This window comes from Poecilia mexicana, unplaced genomic scaffold (genome assembly GCF_051168715.1).
Source record: "Poecilia mexicana isolate PSO_F unplaced genomic scaffold, ASM5116871v1 scaffold_10, whole genome shotgun sequence".
In the NCBI taxonomy this organism is placed as follows: domain Eukaryota; kingdom Metazoa; phylum Chordata; class Actinopteri; order Cyprinodontiformes; family Poeciliidae; genus Poecilia; species Poecilia mexicana.
The window spans coordinates 9,775,996-9,799,619 of NW_028263379.1; the positions used below are offsets into that span (position 1 = coordinate 9,775,996).

At 37.0% G+C, this 23,624-nt stretch overlaps 1 protein-coding gene across 3 annotated transcripts in view; it reads right to left on the reverse strand.

The window, feature by feature from the left end:
- glra1 (glycine receptor, alpha 1) overlaps positions 1-23,029 on the reverse strand; it is a 107,107-nt gene extending 84,078 nt beyond the window's left edge. For all 3 annotated transcript variants that reach the window (XM_015002828.2, XM_015002825.2, XM_015002823.2), the window contains exon 1: positions 22,651-23,029. In XM_015002828.2, the coding sequence (XP_014858314.1) occupies positions 22,651-22,721 (71 nt within the window). In that variant the 5' untranslated portion in view covers positions 22,722-23,029. The remainder of the gene's footprint in view (positions 1-22,650) is intronic.
- Between the last annotated feature and the right edge of the window lie 595 nt (positions 23,030-23,624).

A 23,624-nucleotide genomic window follows, 5' to 3' on the forward strand; every position in this document is an offset into this window, starting at 1 on the left:
AGATATATGCACAAACACACTGCAGCCAGCTTGCCCTTATCAGTGGAAACACTGGGAAACAAATATTGGAGATTAATGAGGAGATAGAGGAGAAAGTGTGTGTGTGTGAAGAAGAGGAGCAAGTAAATTCAGTTCTGGTGTTCAAGTAGTTTCAGGTCAACAGGAAGGGTTCCCAGCTTAAGGATCCTCTGAGGCTGAAGTCAAATGGCAAAAAGTGGAATCCCCTTTCTGAGTCTGGTCAAGTTGAGGAGTCCAAGTGTGTCTGTGTTTTGTTCACGAATAATGAAGTGATGGATAGATCAGTCAGAGCTGTGGTTTCAAAAATGAAGGTGTTGCACCAGTCCATTGTGGTTAATAAACAGGCCTTTTTAATCTGATTATTTTTGTTTGCACTTGACCTTCGTTGCATTAAAAAAGAAGTCACAAGTTTCCTGATTCAGTTGGCCAGTGTAGTGAACTCAGCCCAGGCTGCAAGTATCAATAAGAAAAAGTGACAGACACACAAATCTTCTGTCTTTATAAACGTGGTATTCTGTCTGCACACACATTCCCAACCCTACCATTCATAGAACAAAACTATACCCTCATATCTTCGAGCTGAGGAAAGATGCCAAACACAAGCCTCACACCTGAAGCTTTGCACATGGAATAACATTGGTTTTGTTATCAGAGCAATAACATTACAAGGTGACAATGTAAAAAAAAAAAAGGAAAAAGGTCTACAAAAGAAACACCTAAAGGTCAAAAACTCCCTTTGCTCCTTTTCATCACACCCAGGTGTTATCATGTTGTTTCAACTTGCTGTATCCAGAGGTTTTGCCGCATGGAGCTCCATATCATCTTCATAAATGTCTAGGAATGAAACTGCTAAATGATTTAAGAGAAAACTAACAAGTACTTAGACACACATTTCTGCCTAGAGGATTGCCATCGGGCAAGCGGTACAGGAATATACGGACTACAACAAATAGACTGAGAAACAGTTTCTTTCCCACAGCCGTCAGAGCCATTACTCCCTGCCGTCCCCCCCTCCAACATATATCATAACCTCGCAGTCACACATACATATTCCCCACCCCCACACAGCCATATTGTTCTGCACTTTGCACTGTTACATTATCTGTACTTTGCCATAATTGGACCTGCTGCTACTTCTTTGGTATGGTTGAGTGCCTTTAGTTAATTTAGTTGTATATATTGTTATTATTATTATTGGGTGTTTGCTTATTTATACTGTATATATTTGACCTCTTGCACGGGAGCTGCAATGGAAATTTCGTTGAATTCTGTTCAATGACAATAAATGCTATCTATCTATCTATCTAAAGCCAATTAGAAGTAAAAATCTGCCTTTGATTTGCTCTTGCCTTGATGTTTTTTGGAAGTGTGAGAAGAAAACAATATTGGTGAACTTCCAAAATTAGAAATGATCAATATTAGACTGACTTGTGCAATATTTGTATATAACCCATAAAACAAGTACTTTAAATGTTTAATTCATTCTCAAAGATTGCATGACTAAGATTCAGTCCATTATCTGAATTTTGCAAATGGAAAACATTATTTCTAATGAAAAATTTAATGACCCTGACTGGACGGTAGCATCCTTTATTTATTTAGTTTTTATTTTTTTTGCTGACTGGACTGACTCCAAGCACGGTCTCCTGCTGCTGTAGCTAACGTGTTTCAAAGCTGCACAGTTACAGATTAAAATCTGGATACTTTGGTTGTAACAAATGACATTTTGGGTTACTGCCACCTTGAACCAGTCTGTCCATTCTGCCCTGAACTCTGACATGAAGAGGGAATTTTCATCCACACAGTTGCTGTCTCAGTTTTGGAACAGTCTCACTCATCTGTGGTTGAACATGAGCAACAGGTACTAAATCAGCTTTCTGAAATTGGCCTATCACAGCTTGATATCTAAACATACTGATCTGCTGTGATGCGATTAGCTGATTTGCAATATGTGTCAAAATTGAATAAGCATATATGGAAAGTGTAATCTCTGGTCAGTCTAGTTCATTTTTAAGGCTAAAGGGTTAAAATGCAGTAAAACGTTGAATGTCGTCAAAATGTGAAATAGTTTTTTTTTTCTTACAAAAACAAAAAGAAATCTGATAACTGGCAGTAAAAATGTATCACTGATGCAGATTATGTCTCATCCAGCTGAAATTCAGTCAGAATCAAACAATGTCTCACTATGTGTCCACAGCTGAAGGATGATGCTGAGCTCTTTCTGTGAGCCTCTGCTGTTCAACAATAGCAGTGATGCTGATGATGCTGTCATAACCATAAATCACAATGCAGATAATTACATTAGATGCTTGCTGACTGATGATGTTGATGATAAAACTGAAAAGTTTAAGAGAACTTCACTTCACAAATGCACTCCTGACTTTATGATGGATGCTGCAGTGAGGCTGTATGTTTTTAGCCATATCAACAATGCTTGTTTTTTGTCTCTCTACATTAATTTGTTCTTTAATTTAGTGTTATTAATGACTATCATGAAGGTTTTAGCTAACATCAGCCCCAATGGATTTAGCAGAGCTAACACTGAGCCTCAGTGTTTGAGCGATTTGTCCTAACTATGCTAAATATTGATGGAGGCACACGCTATGAGAACCAGAGAGTGTTGAACATTTTTGGTCTGTAAACGTCTTCAGTTTTGACCTTTAGCTGCATACCTCCATCTTGACAAGCCAGCAGCTTTTTAAATGCCAGCGTGCAGCTCCAACATGTGTCTCTCATCACAGTTTTATGAAAGGCAAACAAGGCGATATCTGAGGGGTAACATTTCAGGAAATATGACAAAAATCAGGATGAAGATTGTGCAAGATCGCAGGCTGGTTATGCTGAAGGCACATCAGTCACGGCAGCGAGAAGATGCATTAGATGTTCAGATGAAGGAAATCAACAGGGCTGGGTAGAGTAATAAAAAACTATATGCAAGTAAGAACAGCACTACTTCAGCATATTTTTACTGAAGTAGATGAAAACATCTCACTTTATTTAGAAATGTCATCTGACAAAAACAATATATGCAATTCTGGTCTTTTAAAGACTGAGAGAGAAAAATGTGCATAAATAATGTGATTACAAACAAATAAATTGAGGGACAAGAAAAACAAAATAAAACAGAATGACAACATATTAAAGTGAACATGATTCAGTTGGATTCAGTGTGAAAGAAAAGTAAACTATCAAGTGTTTTTACTAAGAACCCAGATGTTAAACAGAAGAGTAGGAGAACAGATATGTTAAAAGGAGTTAGTATTGTTAAGCGTAGTCATAGGGGATTTTTTGGATGTTGTATTTGGGTTGGGGGTGTTAGTCCAGTGTGTCATCTGCTGATGTCCCTTCTGGCTGTCCTAGTTGTCCTTACAGAAGGTCATGAGTCTGCAGGCAAACACTGCACTGTGTGTTATGTAAACACCCTCTAAATATCACCAAAAATGTCTCTTATCGATTTATATTTTGCATGAAATTAAACTGATGAGACTTTCTAATTGAAGTTAACATCTAATGAGATTACTTTCCAGTGCAAAAGTTCTACAAATATTATCAGGTCGATGTATCAGTCAAAATGAGCAACAGCTAAATGGATGAGACTTGGGCTCTAATTCCTATTCCAGCAGTAGAATGATCATAAACACCCATTTTAAACTGGTTTTGGGATAAAGCTATAAGGCTCACATAACGTTTCTGGAACAAGATGCATTAAAGTCTTAAAAGCAGAAAAGAAGGTGGTTAAAATGCATTCATGACTCAGCTTCAATGGATGTCCAGGGAATATACCTGAGTTAGCCTCTTTAAACATTTTTTTGTATTCTTATAAAATAAAGAATACCAATAAGATAAGATAAGACAATGAGAGAGGTAAAGTTTATCGGTTCAAGGCAGATGTCAAGGAAAACATTTAATATTCATATGTATGGTTTAAAAACTCTATAATTTTAAGCAAAAAAGAGTTCAATTTTCAGCTTTGTAAAAACAAAATGTGCAGACATCCAGATGTTTGTAATGCTAAATGTGTGTGAAACATGAAGCAGTGCTAATCCACTTCGTTAACCGAATTACATCTATTAAAATGAATTGTAGCATAATTATAATAATCAAACAATTAGATTCAGCTGAGATTAAATCAAGCACACTTCTCTGAGTGATTATCCGGTTATCTTGTTGGAATCACTGAGGTCAAACTGTTGATTAATGAGGGTTAGTGGAGATGGGCAGTAATTATTTGCAGATAAAAATATTTGATAAGAGTCCCGGTGTAGACGGCCTGAAAAAATGGTTAATGATCATTAATGATCGGATAAAACTGAGCAAGTCAATGTCGATCATATAGACGACATCAGACTCATAATGTATCAGATTCTATTTTAACACAACAACAAATTAGGTGGATCGGAGATTATCTTGTGCCAGCGTGACAAATCCAAGTTTAATCCTCTTTAGGATGATCACAGAAGTGATAGAATCGAGCTCTTCCAGAAAACTAATTTCTGTTGTTCAGCGCTGAGCTCGGCGAGGCACAGACGACACAATGAAGCATAAGCTCCGTGTGAAATGGCTCTCAAATTAGCATCAAACAAACACACTGTTGGTGCAATGACAGCCCAATCTGATTAGTCACAGATCGGGATTACAGCTGCGTGTCCTCGACACAAAGGGAATGTCCGCAGGACGTGAAGCGTGGGACAACACTCCAGGCTGAATAGTGCTGACACTGTGACAGCGTGACGGAGTGGGGGGTTCAGCCTTTCTCTTACCAGAGCATGACTGGTTTCAAGTTCATTCAGGTTTTAGTTGCAAAGCATTGAGTGCTGAGGGGAAAAGTTCCTACAGGATCATAAACAACAGAAGACGGGGAAGGTAAAGGACTTTCAGCTTTACAACAACAGAACTGAGATGAATCGGTTTGGAGTCTTAGTTTTGTTTTGCCATGTTTCGCTTCTTTTTCCAACAAAGTGCCTCCAGTGCTATGAGATTACTGTGATCCAAAATAAATTGTGAGATATGTTTGGGAGCTCCATCCCAGCAAGCTGGCTTCTTTTCACTTTAGGATTCTTTACAAAAGGTTTGATGTTAGGTTTTTGTTGGAGCTATAGAAAATGATGCAAGAATTCAACTCGCACTGTGGCAGCAACAAAGAGTGAAAAGTACTGAAAGCATGACAAAATGGACTGGTCAGAGTCTGAAATTATTTAAATTAACCTCATATCAACAAAAGCGCACCACATATTCCGCACTTTCTTTAACAGAGATGAACCCAAAATGGCTCTCAATTGAAAAACCTGTGTTGACAATTTAAAAACAACCTTGCTGCTTTCAGGATTTAAAAGAGAAGGCAGGCGGTGGGCGTTGCTGATCGACAGCATCAATGGCCTCAGAGAAGCAGACATTGCTTCCCATTAATATGTGGAAGTCATTTAAAAAGCAATTTCCAACGACTGGAACTCCATCATGCAATAGAGGAGATTTGGGCTGTTTTCGCACCTGATAGTCCAGAAGACTCGGTTCAATTGGCGACCAAAATTTAAACATTTGTTATTTTTTTAGCTGGTGCTATTTGCTTTCACACTGCACTGTATCAAACGATCCAAACTAACTGAACAAACTGTTCACTCTGTCGCCTGTGGTGGCGCTGTACCAAGAACTACTGAAGGAAACGATACAAAAACGTCTGAAGAAAACATGAGCGTAACGTTGTTCTTCTTGAAATGTTAACATAAATAATGAAATATGTTTTTTAGTTAAAATGCTTGATAATATGTGAATCTGAAAATAACAGGATAACAGGACAGTTAAATGTCCAGTTTTAATCTAAACGAGTGGCAAAACTGCTACATTTTAAACTTATATTTCTAGTTTTCTTTCAAGCCTTATTAAATGCAGCAGAACATCTCTGTGGTGATAAATATGAATAACTCGATTATGGATACATCCTGCTCCTAACAAGAAAGGTTTTACTGGAACAAGCTGAGTATTTGGAGAGGAAAATCTTGATTATGAAATGCTTGTTGTGCTGTTTCACTCCCGCCATATTAATTTCTCCTTTCTCTGCTACTCAACAGACTTGATGTTCACTGGGTCACAGAGCCAAACATCTGCCAGGTGTCTTCCATTTGCATAATTACTTGGCTTAACCGATCCAACTGGTGCCTTTTAAAAGCCTGCCTGCTTTGCTTTTGCTGTAAGCACCATGCAAACATCAGTTTGCTGAATATTCCTCCCACCTCTCAGACCGACTGCACTGCAGGTAAATGAGAGGAAACGAAATGAAAGCTCCTAACTGTGGATGTTTAACTCACCAGGTGCACAAAACTGCAGGAACCTGAGGGTCGTTGATGAACCTGGGATGCTGTGATGTGTTTAACTTTAATTTCTCACCTCAACACACAACCTTCTTCACCTTATGAAAAAAATCTTCTATAATATATTCAAAACAGCTGAGTCTGTGCTGCAGATACCATCTGTCAACAAATACAATCACATGTTCTTTTAACCTTTAAGAGAACAGTGAAACTATTGAGGTCTTTATAATACCTTAATATTCCACCAACTGTCTGCAGGACATTGTATAAATACATTTTTATACATTGTAAGTGGGATTTTTTTAGCTTTTTCCCAGAAAATCGGATCTTTACAGTAAAAGTTATAACAGGAAATTATTACAAACATTGAAATGGAAGGAGCTTATAAAAGTTTTCTATAAAAAAACTAAACTTCTCTTATTCCATGATCATTCCAATAATAATCAATTTTATATCCACCTTCTGTGAATGACATCAAAAAACATATTTACTGATCAAAATGTAATTTAATTTAATTCAGATAGGCTGTGTCTATATTATGCTTTACAGCAGAATCACATTGTCAACAAGCTCAGGTTCCTGGCCAGCAGCTCAGGATGTAAATCTGGTTTAATGCCTGGCAAAAAGGTACATTGACATGTAAGAAGGAGGAAAGCTGGAATCCAACCCCGGACTTTCCAACAACTGGATGACTAATCCCCCCACTGAGCCACAGCAGCTCCAGCTGACACTGAACTTTCTAACGAGAAAGAGGTTTTAAGTCAATAAAAGTTTGTCGAGTGGAACTTTTTTTGCAATTTGATGATTTACAAAAGGCAACAGACAAAAAATACAAAATATTCTATTTGTGTTTCTACAGTGAGGAAAACAATTGGACTTTGATTTAAACAATTAACATATCCAGATAAGTTTGGAAGAAGAAATTAGAACAGTGGAGAGTATATTTCTTGCATTCCCAGACTTTATTTTATTATCTAGCTGTTTAATCCATCGTCCATTCATTCCTCCTTTTCTTTCATCATCTAATTATCCGTCTTTGCAATAATCTGATCATTCATTTATTGATCATATGGGGTATATTTGACCATCAACCCAACTGTTCCTTTGTCTTCCATCCATCCATCAAACCCAACAAGTATTTTGTCCACAGTTGTTTTAAATAATTAATGCATATGTAATTAATTGTTGTTTAAGTTAATGTCATAGTAAGTACTGTTATATGTTTTAATAATATTATTCTTCACTAGATTATATTGTTCTTGTATATTTATTATTGTTGGATTTAATTCTAATGTTTTCTAAAATATACATATATCAGCAGCATTTCTTTGCTAATCTAGATTATTGCACTTCCTTAATTCCATAATACACTGATTTACTTCAGTTTAAAGTCTTCATTATTTTGTTATCTATAAAATTATCATTTTTATTCGTGTTTTCCTCATTTATTGCACATTTTATTCACACAATAAAATGACAATTTTGACCACTTCATTTTCATTTTGACCATTAAATTGTGTGAGTCTCTTTTGGTTAAATGTTTGTCCCAGTAAAGCACTTTGAGTTTCACTTGGCTGAATGAAAACTTCTCTATAAATAGATTTGATTGATCTGCATTTTATTCTTATGTCTGGCCTGCAAATGAAAGAAGTGAAAATGTTTCTCATAACAGCAGTCCAGCAGTTTCCTGTGCCGTTATTAAAGATTTAAAGATGCTTGTCATCGATTTTTGTAGCATACACAAAACACAGTTTAGCTTGAATGGTTTCCAGAGGCTGAAACAAGCGTTGGTGAATTTTAGCTGCTGGATTTCCAAAGTCTCTTCAGCAGCTTAAGTTGATAATCCTCCCCCCCAGCAGCTTCTTCTTTGGGCTTTCAATGATCAAACCTCGGATTTGCTTTAATTATTTCAGATCAATGTTGGCCGAGGCTACTGCGGAGACCTGTGGCCAGTGCTGAGAAAGCACAGGAGCAGGAAAAACAGCTGAGTCGACTAGTGCCAGAGTCTCAGAGAGCAAGAGCTACAGAGAGATGTGGGCAAATGCAACACTCCAATTATTAGTCCTAAGTGTTCCTCATTATGCTCCTAAAGCCTCGAAGACTTGAAATCCTAATTGATCCCATCCTGGCATTTTGTAACACATTCCTGGCACTAACAGATACTTCGGCTGCCTCTTACAAAACACCACTAACACCAAAAGCCTTCAACTTGCATCATATTTACTACTGCTACATCCATTGTTTGGACTTTTAAAAGGCATATTTAACCCATTCATTGAATATCTCTAGTTTAAATAATGAGCTCCATTCACATTTTTGTTTTGTGCTACAACGGTTTATTTTAGTCCGTGTTTTCTGCTCTCGTTGTGATGAGTCAACACTCCAACATATTGCAAACAGAGCAGTTTTCAGGTTTGTCATCCAGGCTGTAATGGGGAAACCAACTTAAACTGCAACATATCACCTACAGATTGACACATACTGGTGTGAAATGGACTCAAATCTGCACTTTTAGATATGAAACACAGGTTTCTACTGCGGCCGTCCACACTATCCAAACAGTTCTAGTTGATATTAATATGAGACACATTATAAAATGATTTCAAGCCTTAAAAGCACCTTTCACCAGAAAATTAGGAACACAAGAAATATTGGAAGAGAAAATAAAAACTTTTTTTACAAAGATGTGTTCTGTTGATTTATGAAAAACATTCAGGAGTAAAGTTCACATTTGTGCACATTTTTTTTCAATGCAGAAAAGAGTTACAGTTTTGTCTCATATGAAAATACAGATGTAGGTAAAATAAGATACACCTTCTGTCAGTTTTAAAGTATAAATCTGGTAATAAATGTGATTCAAATTCTACTATGTGTAACAAATGAAGCACAGATTCAACCACCTCATTGCTTGCATAGGAAGGAAATGTTTAAGAACATTTTAATGTAACCTCTAAACTAGTTTCTACAAAATATACACAGTCCTGAAATTTAATAAGGTCATGTTTTCCTAATATTATAAATGACTTTCAACACGCTTGGATAATCTATCAATCCACTTGATTTTTTTTTCTCCCCTCAAAATATGGCAATGTAGAATCTGATGCTTAAAATAGTGTTTGATGTGTGTGTGTGTGTGTGTGTGTGTGTGTGTGTGTGTGTGTGTGCGTGCGTGTGTGAGTGCGTGCGTGCGTGTGTGACACTCAGATCTCTGCGGTGTTACCTTTCTGATCCTTCAGGGTAATTTTGGCCTCTTTATTACCCCTGATTAATGCACTCGTTCTTTGGTTAATTTAAGTAATCTGCCCTTTCGTAACAGTTTTGTCAAGATGCCCTGTTCTGTCCTCTTTCTAATAATGAATTTAATGGGTCCTTTCGGGCATCGTCTGACTTTTTCACATTTTTTTATTTTTGTAACCCAGTCATCGTCTTTGTTCTTTGAACTTTGTTCTTTTCCTTTTCCATTTGCTTCTTGCAATTCAACATTGCTTTTGCTTGCTTCCAAATCTGACAACACTTGTTAATAGGAACTGACATCCTTTGACACTTAAGTTAAACACATCCAAAGATAAAATAATTATCAAATTTGATTCAACTCATCTTAATTATGTGGCCCTGATTCACAACAAATATTTCTTCTTAGAACAGATAGACCCATCTTACTGTTAATTAATTCTAACCACATAAATAGATCAATCAAAGTCCATTACACTGATATTCTTTCACCTGACCAAATCAAAGGAGTTTCTATTGAATCACAGTTTAAATTGTGTACTGTAATGTAACTGCATAGCCAATGATGAACTTGGAATGTAAAATGTGTCTGGACAGTAGGAAATTTTGAAAACGTGATTAGTGTAAATGCAAACATGATGCTGGTAACAGCTACTCCATTTTCAGTGTCCTTCAGACAGTGCCTTGAGTTATATGTACCGGTAGGTTAGCACTATATTCCCACATCAAATGTAGCATTTTAAATCGTGCCACATCTCTCCTGGACCCTGTGAGAAAGCAGCAACACACTAAAAAAAATCTCCCAATGCAAGCACAGAGCTATCTTCCAGATTGGAAATAGCTCTGATTTGAGACGAGTGCACCAAATTCTGCTTTGTGGGGTTTCATGTCATGGATGTGCTGCAAGTGCTGACACCGTGCTGCACTCAGAACCTACATGAACTAAAATAAACCCGAACAAGATTGCTACAGAAGTTCTGCGCAAGCTAAAAAGCCTTGGAGGAACTGCATCTCTTCTGATGGGGAGCCCGCTATTCCAAACATTCACCTCAAAGCTTCACCAAAAGTGTGCAGATGATCAATGTTCTGGCTGAGTTTTACATCAGAAATGGGTCTTAGAGTTTGTTAGAGCATCAACATATTCACAAGCAACAATGTTTGCAATCTCTCTAACCCAAGTGCTTAGAAAAGGTTTTAATTGTGCTTCTCACAGACAGGAAGACAGCAAACTTTAAGAGAACTTATTACAAAGACTGTAATTTATGTATGAAAGTTATGAAGCTGTAACTCAACTTCATTAAAAAACCTTAACGAAGTTGTGGTCTAAGCCCTAGAAGGCATTTCACACAGCTATGCGTAACAGTCTAAAATTACTACAGTCTTTGAAATTTACTTTTACCAACATGTTTTTTCTTACTGGAAATGATATAAAACTTTTGGAGAGTCCAAGATTGATTCTGATAGATAGACAATCTGAGGTGGGAGCCAAAGGTTAGGGTGATGGCAAAGAGGCTTTCCCAGAAACTTTGAGTTCATCACTAAAGATAAACTCTGCAAACCACCATGAATCTAAATATCACTTATAGAAAACATTTTGAATATTGAGGTGGCATAAATCATTTTTGACATACTATGTCCTAAAACAATGTACAAATAAAAACCGATTGAAAATTGATAGATTTAACATTGCTTTATTATTGTTGAAACACACCTGACTCATTTCCTGTCAGAAAACAAACTTCTTAATTTAATAAAAATAATTTTAAATCTAAATCTGAAAGGTGTATGAATAACATTTTACATAACTGTGCTGCTCCCTTTGCATCTGACCACATTTTAAATATTTTTTTATGATTATTTGCTAATTATGTCACACAGAATCAACATACTGTGCATAATCCCATATATTACTACATGTTTCAATAAAACCTTGAGCAGTAGTTTAGAGGAATCTTCCTCTCCTCTCTGATTCCTGTGCTGCTTCTAACATTTCAGCTTGGTCACAGCTCAGAGAGGTCATTGATAATATACTTTGCTACATAAGGTGCAAATGTGTCACAGTCTCCTAATCAATAATGTTTCATCATATATCAGGTTTTGGAAATGAACCTGCCTAGAAGTTAATTATTGTTGAGGTGGCAGCGAACTTCTCAGAGCAGTCGATTGTTTTTCATTACAGAACTTGGGGGGGTGAAATTGATCACAGAAAAAGAATGTATATGCAGCGTATGTTATGATTTGTTATGATGGAGGATGCGGGTGATAAATGTTTGGCCCTGCTGCTGCCGAACAAATGAAACAGCCCGAGGGCAGATTCATAAATAACACGGTTGGTTTAATTTGACTGAACGCAACTCGGATGCGAACTGACATGGGAAGATTTCTGAGAAGGGCAGTCGGCCAGCCGGGCCCGTCCTTCAGCGGCACAAATAAAACCCAGAGCACATTACAGATGATTGGGTTCTGTGTCTGACCCCTTTGGGTGAACTGCGGACCCTTAAGTTCACAATCAAATTGACACCTTTTCTGGGATTTAAAAAAGGTGGATAAATGTCATAGTGCAGATTAAACCATCATTTTGAGTTTTTCCCTGCAAACAAAAGGCTGTCATATTAATATTAATAATCAATCATAAATATTTCTGATGGTTTTTACACAGAGAACTTGATAAATCACTGCACAGTAAAAGAAAAAAGATTAACATGTTTTTTCTATCTAACAAGTTCATAAAACAGTCATTACAATATTTATTGAACACAAATGTAGTAAATGGAAAAGCTGAATTTATTAAGCTTAACTTTAAAACAATAATTATCTGACCTTATAAACATCAAAATTCATGTAATTTCCCCCCCACTGTTTTTTCCAAACTTAATTCATTCCTTAAATTATGCTCTTTTGGTCAAGCCCTCCACTACAATACTGACAGACAGAGGAGTCCAAGCAATGACTGCCAGACACGGGTCTTATAGCTGCAACACTACATACTCTATCAAAAGCTGCATTTTCATTGACCATATAAATGCACAATTTGACATTTTGAAGATAAATTTGTGTAATGGAAACACACCAATTTTGAAAAAACTATTTTTTTGCTAGATTTTTGCCAAAGGATGAGGTTGTTTTTTTTATGTCCGTATTGAAATTGGTTTATTTCACAAAACTGCAATGGAAACATTTTTTTTTTCACATCACACAAGTCACATGAGCAACAACTGAATGTTGTTCCTGACGCACACCACAAAAAAGAAGAAGACAACAGAAGGGTTGGAGGATGATGGCGCAGCATGATTTTTAAAAAATATTTTTTAATTACTTATTGCATGAACAAACCTATTCGCATTTGATTTTAATTGCTTTTCTTCTGGAAACACCACAATTGCAGAACACTGACATTGCTTTGCAATTATGATGAAAACTGATGATCCAGTTCTATTTTAAATCATCCTAATGTATGATTTAAGCTTAATGATCTGTGTTCTCCTAAAGATGTAAAGCAAGAAATGTGAAATCAAAAAGACAAATTCTCAGCGTCTTTGGCCAGAGTAACTATCTGTCACATGAATAATGTTGAAAAAAAATTTCACCATAAAACTAAATGTGTACCAAAGTATTTGAGAGTCAAATTTGAGCCCATTTGTCCAACAAAGTAGTTCTTAATGGTCGATAAAAGGCAAAGTGAGTCCAAATCATCAGCTCTCCACACCCAGGCTTGACCCTGGGTATAAGGTGCAACTCGGTTTTCTCCAAACATTGTGATCTACATTTTAATCAAACATCTCTACTTATGTTTCATTTGTCCACACCTGCCTTTTTAATAGAGAGATATTTTCTGCTTCAAAACAAATCTTTTTTTCCAATTATCCTGTCATGAACTTTACATTTAAATTGCTAACTGAAACCTAGTCGAAGATGGAGCTGTCATGTTTTGACATTTCTCCGAGAATTGTCTGTGGTGAAAAATATTTCTCATTACATAGGCTTCTCTAATAGGACAGAAATCTTTGTTTATTAAATAATGACAGCGTGGAATCTTTTACATTTCTCAGCTTTTACATCAGATGTAAATCACACAACACATTTCTATTATGTCATAGCGTATAAAACCTTTAAACATATGAAGGTGTACTTTTGTTTTACTATGACTGTTGACTTACTCCCTCCTCAGAATAGCAGCATGTCACATCTGTTTCCCCTCCTCATTTTACTTTAAGAGGATATTATCTCTTTTTGATGTAAAATTTTACTTTCTAATCTTGCTGAACCAAAGCAAAGACAAATATTAGAGATTCCTGATCTAAACAATGCTTAATTTTAACTTTCAATAAGAAATCCTTTCAGTCTGGCAGACAGTAATCAGAGTGGCACAGAACCGAAACCTTTTAGGTGAAGCGAGAAGACAAGCCTTGTCTTCAACAATTTGAAAGTGCAAATTTGTTCTTTCGTTCCTGACATTAAAGCAGAAGGTCATTATTAAAACTACTTTCAGCTGACTATATATAAAATTTTATTGAATACAACTCTGGCAAATCTGTTTCTCCCTGACTCCCCTTAAAGCTTTTCAAATCTGCCAAAAAATGTCCAGCACATAATAAATATTCAAGGAAAATGTCTTCAATGATTCAGTAAAATTTAGCTGTTATTTTATTACTTTGTCATTTATTTGTATAAAAGGCAACGTCTAAACAAGATTAAAAATGCTATAAAAACTTGAACTAATTAAATTGTACTTTTGCACAAGTGAAAAGCTGTCTGATTAGAGAAAGCATAATACTAAACCTACTGTGCCTGTATTAAGTTTTAAGCTTTGAGAAAAAAAGTTTTTTAAAACCCAGACACACAATCAGAAAGAGGCTCATCCTTCCCCTGACTAAAGTTTTCACCTGACAGCTAAAGTCGTATTTTCTGTGTATCAAACTGTCTCATCTTTATTACATTTCATAGATTCAAACATAGGAAGGGAAACAAAATGTGTCATTGTGACAGGTTCCTGTTAAGAAAGCGCCTACAGGTCCAATTTAGAGAGTTATTGGATTTTTTTTTCTTGTTTTTTTTTTTTTTTCAAAACACAGTCAGAAGTATCTGAAAATGGTCAGGTAGGAGTCTGGACAGCACAGGAAAAGTGAAGACTGGGCTCTTTTAACTCCCAAGGTAGGGTGCTGGTCTGTTAGATGAATCACCACATAAATCACCGTCTTAATTAAATTTCCTGCCTGAGACTTTGCCATCCCCACATTCCTTTTGGTTGGCCATTGCATCATGCATTCATGCCCAGTTTCAGTGTTACAAATGTAACATCATCACTCACTAGGAACTTTCAGCCATGTTCTTGGCTGCTTGATGCTAGCTTTTTTTTCCCTCCCTCATTTTTAGCACATTTTTTTCAATTTCAGACATGGACAAGTATAATTTTTGCAATCTTCAAACACGAACACAGTTGTGAGAATAAATATCTTGAAAAATTATGATATATTAGTGGAAAAAAGCAGCCACATTTTTGTGCTTTTTGTTCCAATGGGAAATGTTTATCTACCTGTTCATGAGCATAAAAAAACACACAGTTGTTCTGTCTCTTCATTGAAACAAAGGCAGACATGCAACATGCCTGTAAATACAGATGGCAGCCAACACTGAGTCACAACCCTAATGAATGCCACAGCTAAAAGTAAAGTCTAACTCCAGGTAATGTGACATTCCAGTAAGCTGTTCTGTCACAGCTCTGCTTTTACATCACTGTGAAGCCTAACCTTTCCATTAAACCACAGGAAAAAAATCTGTCAATTTTTTTTTATATATTTCTTGAGCCAAACCAGGATAAGGACTTCATTTAATATTAACGCCTTACAATGTTAAACACAAAGGAGTGAAAAATAATCTATAAATGACCTTACTTAAAACCACAATTTTGAAAGGAGTAGAATTTAATTTGTGCTTTAACATGATAGGAGCCCACATTATGAAGAGAGGACGTTTTCACTTGCAGCTGCTTCTGCAAGGCCAAATCAAGGAGAGTTTGAAGACCTGAGGCTTAGATGAATATTCACTCTGCTTCAAGAAATTTATGGAATGTCCCAGAAGAAATACATAGATTTCACACTTCAACAATTATTTGATAGCATTAAACATAAAGAATGGTGAAGGCAAAACTCATGAATATTTCAGTCTGTGATGCAAGCTGTTTAAATCGCACATTTATCTGTTTCCACTTGACAAAGTAAAGAGTCTTATTGAATATAGATATCAATAGAGGAAAAGGTCACTCTCTGCACATTTTGTTTAGCATAAAGATGAATAGTTTGCATACTGAGAGCCGTTGCCTGCTTTAGAGTACAGTAACGATCTGTGCAAGCACCCAGAAAGGAGAGAGGTGATCAATCTGCTTTATCACGGGGAGGAGGATGAGGAATGAGCAGAGCGCCTGATCAAATGGAGAAACGATCATTGGATTTTCCTTTAAAGGAGAAGCCAAGTTCTCGAAACCTGGTGATGCTCTGTGGTGCAACAAATCAGTTAAATTTCTTAATGACTGAGAAAATGTAAAGATCTCCATTTATGGCTTTTCATATCTGCACAAAGATGATGAAGCCATACGATGCAGTTTCCCTGCAGAATAATAAAACGTAGTTATGCGGCATTTGTAGGAGCTCCTTTTTTACTCGTAACTAAATTTTGGATTTCAGCAAGTATAAAAAAAATTGCCCTTTCAACAACAATGACCTCTTGCCGCAGCAATGCCACTGGCTGTTCGCAGGCCTGACAATCATTTTGTCAGTCCTGATTTATTGGCAGTCCCAGGAGGTCACAATGGGTACGTTGGCATTCCAGAGACATTTGATTCATCATTCATGGGTAAAAAGTCAATAAAAGTAGACGATGCAACTCAGGGTTAAGCAAAGTGTCAATAGTGGTTTCTGCTCTGAAAATTTTGAATTTGAAATTCAGCCACATGATCAGATTGTTACGTAGTACAGCCAGTAACAGTAAAACACAACAAGACAAATATAAAAACTAAGTTCAAAACCTTCATGTGATGCAGCTACAAGGGGACAATAATTATTTGGTGCCCCAATCAAACAAAACAGCAAAACACTCTAATGAAATTACCCAGATAAATGTTTAAGTATTTACATCAAATCTTCCTGTGACCATTGTGGTAGATGGTCACATATGCTTATTTTTAATCACGATGCAGTAATTACTGAAACAGTGCATTCACAGGTCTCACTAAAACCAGGAAAATAGAACAAATCACCCCAGTTTGAGGTAGCCAGTCTCTGGCTACCTGCAGCTCAGAGAATAGACTTTAAAATACTGTTAGTTTATAAATCACTGAACGGCTTAGCACCACAATACATTAAAGATCTGCTGATGTTTACCAACCTGCCAGACCTCTCGGGTCTTCTGGTTCTGGTCTGCTCTGCATCCCCAGAACCAGAACCAAACATGGAGAAGCAACATTCAGCTTCTATGCATCACAAATCTGGAATACACTTCCACAAAACTGCAAAACAGCTGAAACACTGAGTCCCTGTAAACCAAGGGTAGAAACCCACCTGCTTAGAATTGCTTTTGACTCATGATAACCAGAACATTGATCAACATATTTGGTGTATTGATGATTTTGACAACGGAGTTTGGCCAAATGCAATGTTTGCTACTCATTTCACAACTGGTGACTCTTAATATTTTTGTTTTTATGATGTCCTTATATTTTTCTTGTGTAGAGCACTTTGAACTACCTTGTTGCTGAAATGTGCAATACAAATACACTTTGATTTGATTTTGATTTAGATACCTGGAGCCATAAAAATCTATTTTTGGTACTTAGTCCATATTTTTTGTTATGGATACCATAAATATTCTCTCTGGGTGAATGGACTGGAAATTGGTTGGGAAATTGGTTGGCAAGCAGTTGAGAGTAATGAAAGGACAAAATGCACCAGGACATGCTATCAAGCAACCGTAAACATATTAAAATAAATGAAATTGTGACAAAACAAAATGTTGACAGCACTATTTTTGAGAGCTACAGCAAAACACAGCATCCTGAGATCACCAAATCTTCATAACAACTATTACAGGCTATTTGTCTGCCAGGAAATGAGAAGAAAAAGCAATTTGTCCCCTAACAACGCAAACACACTGCATATGTTTAAAGCTGGCTAATTCCTGTTGCGATTTTAACTGAAACTGTGTTCTTTACTCTGATTCAGCTAAGATGGTGGTTTTGAGCAACAAACACTCCAGTTGGATTTGGTGTAAAGTAAAGGAAGAAAACCTGTAAGTCTAAGGGCACCAAGTGTTCACTGTTAGGTACGGTGGAGGAACTGCAATGCTGTGGGGCTGTGGACTAAAATACAACAATGAATCGTATTCACTAAAAATCAGGCAATGAAATGAAAAAAATGAAGCTGTAAATTTTATTTTTTCAGAATGAGTCTGAAAACATGCAGATTGTCTTTTCTACAAATGATTCACTGAACATGGAAGAAGAAGGCTAAAATCCAACATTCACTGTAAAGCTCTTTCTAGTGAGTCACTGCTTTATCTCATCTCCTTAATGCCTTTTTGAAAAAAATTCTGTACTAAATTCTGGTATGTCATTAAATTTTTATTTGAGGTGAACATTTGCATCTAAATTCTAAACTCTCAGCTGTTTTAATGAGTAAAAAGAAAAAGCACAGACATAGAGAGGGAGGAAAAAGAGAGCGATGTTTAAGCATTTAATGTGTATTCATCAGGTCTGGCCTCAGTCATTGACGGGCTAATCGATGTTTAGTAATAAGGCAGAATGGGGAATGAGGTGTAAGGGGTCTGGGTTGGGATGGAGGGGAAAGAGATATCAATTAGGCAGAAAACTGCAGAGTCCAGAGCCGAGAAGCTGAGACAGCAATATACCTGACGGTGGTTCATTACTAATCAGTGTGTACGCTGAATGCAGAACTCCTGCAGACCACTAAAATACCCCCTGTTCCAGCTGTAAATGGCTGCCTAATTCCATAAAATGAGGAAGTCTGCAGCTTGTGGAAAAATGCTTCTAATAGTTTTTATAATTAGATACCTCAGAGGCTGTGCAGCGAGTATAAATCCACGTGATGTAATGAGCTGAAAAATGTGCGTTATACCTGAGGGTTAAATTCAAAGCAGCTCTAAATCACCACCAAATGATATTATGAAGGTAAGCAGGGTTATACTGGGATTCTTAGTCTTAAATGTACAAGCTACACAATGCATAAATATTAAAAGTACTTTTAAATGTTTTACACTTCCTTTAGATTGATTTCTTCATAATATCTGATTACTTTTAACTACTGTAAATTAGTTTGCTACATATCAAGTTCAATTTTATTATGATTTGTCAAAAGGTTGTTTTTTTTAAAATGAATTTTCCTGCAATCAGAGTTAGCCAAATTTATTGGCAATCCTTTAAAAACGTCTCTAAAGGAACAAAATGAATCAAGCTATTCAGTCGCCAAGAAAATCCCACAGTGAGAATAAAAATTAAAAAGTAGAAAAGAAGTAAAGAAAAGCATTTTTTAGTTTTTTACTTGAGTGTATTAAAATGATCAGAGTTTAGTTATGTTTAATATAAGACTCTCTGTTTCCTTGTCTCTGATTAAAAGTTGTATCACATGGCTTTTAAAGACTTTCTAGAACAACAAGTTCCATTTTTCCTTCAGTTTTCATTAAATTGACATTAATTTTTCTCCTGCCATCAAACTCAACCACTCCCAATTTGGACAAATTTGATTATGTGTTAAAAATTATTAAACTTTAGGAGATATTATCTCAGCAGCAATTCTTTAGCTGAAAATTAGCTTCATGTGCACAATTTATTATAAGATCTTTAAAAATAAGTTTCCAATTGACCATAAAACTGGAAATAAATAAAGAAAACAAAAGTTTAAATTCTTATCTTCTAATACACCACTATTTATAATTGGATACCAAATATAGGGAATCCACCAAAAAAACGGATCCCATCGTCTGTGTCATCTCAGAGACAAAGGTTGGAGTGATGCAGACCTTTGGGTCTTTCTGCTACACTGAGATGAATGATTTGTCTCGCATCATGACATGAAACATTCATTTCTCGGTTGGAAAGACATTGTTTCACTGAGCGGAGCATGAAGACTGACGATTTGCCAATCAGCAGCTGTGGGCAGGATTAAAGCCAAAGTGAAGTGTAGTCAGCCTCAGTGCTGAGATGTGACAGTATTTAGTAATTGGAGAGGAAAAACTGAAGTATGTACCCAAAACAGAACTGGTTGATCTCCCACAGGACTGATAACGGAGAATAATGTGTCATGAATTGTGTCTTACAATACCATGCTGTCCATTGTAGCGAAAGTCTTCCATTGTAAGCCACATACACCTTTAACAAACATATTATAAGAGTTTACTAAGAACCTGTTCAGAGGAAACTCTAAAGAACCAAGTCAAGTCTATCAAATGCACCCACATTTAGCTTTAAACCAAGTTAATTCCATAAATAAGTTCATATCTACACATGGTCATTAATGCTCTAGAAAATGAGTGTTTTTATTGATATAGTTGAACCATTTTCTTTACTTCATACATGCAAGGTCAAAATGATGCACACACGCCAAAAAGTTGTGCAGAAAGTCCTACAATATATTTTGTCTTCTGGTTAGTGATCATGAGCAATCCCAGCTGGTTCCTTCTTCGGTAACATAAGAAGGAACCAACAACTGGATTGACCAATCATAGAAAAAGTGAAATTTGATGAAACTCTAAATCTAACGAGGAAAACTCCAGGCCTATGCAAGTCAATAAGGTTTTATAGAGCCTTCTTCTAATCAACTACAGACTCCAAGATTCTCACATCAAATAATTAATGTCACCATTTTGCAAAGTGTCTGTAAAAAGACCCAATTACCTTCTTAGATGAACAGAAAAAAGTTAAAATCTTTAAAAACAATCCAGCAACAAACAAAGCTCAAGAAGTCTGCCATAAATTGTAAACTGCATCACCAGCATCATTCTCTACAACAAAACCAGTTTAATTCACTGTGCACTCAGAAATCAAGACGACAGACAAGCTTGACTATAAGTTACAGCTGAAAAAAGCCAAATCCTTTCTAGAGTGAGGTTTTATGATCAGACAACACTATTATTTGGCACGAAGATAATATTTTGAAGAGTCATTGTGAGGATTTTAAACCCAAGAACACGGTTAAGCAGGTGATGGTAGCAGCTGTGGGGCTATTCTGCTGCAAGTGGTACTGGTGCTTTTCATTGCATTAATAATTAATTCTTCAGCTTTTATACATCTAGAAAGGGAAAACAAATACTAGCACAGAGCTGTGTAACGCATGTACTCTATTCTTTGCTATACAAAGTAGTAGATGTGTTCAGGTAAGGTTTGTCTGATTCAAACCCTGATTCAAACCCTGATTCAAACCCTGTCTGAATCCTTGATCATCTACAGCATCAAGGATTTTTCTTAGTCTTACGAGTCTGTAAAAAAATATGTTCCTCAAATTTTGCCAAACTGTTCATAATGTAGGGATCCAGTAACATTGGTAGTAAAATTTAGGTTGGGAAATGCAAATATTTATGTCACCAGAAGTGAAAAAGTTTAGAGATGCATAGAAATATGTGGATATAATATTTAATGACTTTTTTTCCCAATTTAAACTAACCCGAGTTTTAAGTCTGAACTTTGAAGGTTTAGAGAATTCATTGACTTTTCTTTCAATAATTTAGTTGTTCCATCTGTTGAATTGGAAATTCATTAAATTTGCCAAACTGTTTGGTTTTATTGAGCTGACTCAATGATTTATTCCATGTTTTATAAAAGATTATGTTTGTTACAAATTTCACCAGTAAGTTTCTACTAAACTAAGGGAGCAAACTGCAAACCTTCACAGCATTTGAAACAACACAATAATGTGACCTCTACTTGTTTCCCCTCCAGTTCTTGTTTGGGTCTTTAGGGAATTCATACCACATTTGTTGTATTTTTTTTTTCTGGCATAAGACATAAACAGTCTGCTCTTTCTGATGCTTTCTCTGTATCACTGCATCTTTTTCTCCATACTTTTTCCATATGTAAAATTCATAACATCAGAGTGATGTAGTTCAAGTGTTTATTTTGGTTAATTCTAATGATCATGTCTTACTTGTCATGGAAAACCAAACTTTGGTTTTACAGAAGTTGTTTGTATAACATGAAGCCAATATGCATGTTGCATGCTAAGTTTTTCTAAAACACTTCTTCCTTCCACACAACCTTCCATTCATAGGCTCAAATACAGCCCCGTGTAATTGTACGATATGATATGAAGTTATTGTTATTTTCAGCAAAACCGAATTGAGTTTTCATTAGCTGCTAACCACAAACAAGAAAATACACAAACTATTTGTTTAAAACATGAGTAATGAATCTGTGTAAAATGAAAATAACTTTTAAAACTGAATTAGTGATAATATTTTACTGTGCTGATATATTCCCACAGAAGAGCAAGTTGTGCAAATTAAAGTAATTAGATCAAACTGCTTGTTTGTGATATCAACCGATGACAAATGCCAACTCACACATTTAGTTTTGTGTTAGTCTTGGTCATGGGATGTCATAGGAAAATAAAAAGGAAAGAGGCTGAGGGGTGAGGAATCACCTGAGAGCAGCAAACGATTCAGTGATTAACTTCATTGCTGTGTGTGTTTGTGTTTTGATTAAATTTATCCTGCATAATTATAGAAGATTAACATGTGGAACTAATGCCCCAGACGATATCCAACCACTAGCGGTCGCACTTCCCGCGCAAAAACAAACCCTGTCTGATGTCAATGCAACTTCATCACAGGGAGTGCTTCCCACGGACCCGCATACTTATCAGCCATAACTCACACAACCCACAGGCAACTTTGACAACTTTTCTCCCCCGAATTCCCTCTTCTCCTTTTAAGACTTTTGAACGCAGCTTTAATTTCCATGCAGGTCCCAGACCGCATCGAGGCAATAAAAATGCTAATTTCACTTGCTTTTCATTAAATCCCCAAACAAATTACGCACTCTTGGTTATTTCTTTTCCTTCCCCGCCCATCAAGTCAGTTCCATGCCTGTGCTTACCTGAAAAATAAAACCGTTTCCCACAAATAGATCCCCAGCGCGTTCACTCGGCACATTTTTGCCAGTTTCATTTTATTTGGAGGGGGGTTGTGAAGGTGTTGGACACTCTTCAGAAAAGGCTGAGAAGGAGGTCTGGTGACGGGGACAGGGGGGGTTTGGGTGATGGTTTATGACCTCCAAGGTGAGCCCGGAATGTCCTGCTTCTCTGTGGATGCGTGTCCGTTTCAGATCCCGTGTTCTCCACTGCCGAGCCGCGGGATGGCCATCACTTCACTCTCCATAAAATCATGCCTGTGTCCGCTCTCACTCCTCCAGCGCCGCCGCAACAGAATATCCACTGAATCCAGCCCGAAAATGTGTTCAGGACCTCGGACAGAGGCAGCCGGAGGGACCGTAAGGAGGAAGCTCGTCCAGGTTTTGGTTCAAGTGGGAACAACCGGGGACAAAGATGGGAAAGAAGGGAAGGTGGGGGGGGGGGGGGGGGGGGGTCACTGGTTTCAGAGGACAGCAGCCGCTTGCAGGCTGCTAATATTTGACACAAATACACGCAATGACTCTAAGGTCCGGTCTGTGCACTCCGCCGCAGTTAACAGAGAAATGAGACATATTCCTTCAGTTGCTGTTTGACTGCAGAAACCGGCGTCCGCTTGTCCCTGGAGCGCTGAAACAAATATGAATGTATTATATTCCCAAAATCCGCACACAGAGGAGAGCTTTCTCTCACATCTGCAGGCTCTGTCTCACATGGATCCCTGGGGCAGCCGGAGCGTCGTTCTGGATCTGTGCGTATCGGCTGCTGTGGGAGTCCCGGCGCTGCTGCTGCAGGTACACGTCTGCCTCCTCTTCTCCCTCTCCTTCTTTACCCCCTCCTCTCGCTGCTGGTTCTCCCTCTTCTCCTCGTACTTATCTCCCAGGGGCGAGCAGTTGTAGTAGTACTTGGCGCTGCAGCAGCTCGGCTCAGCTGCTCCCATTGT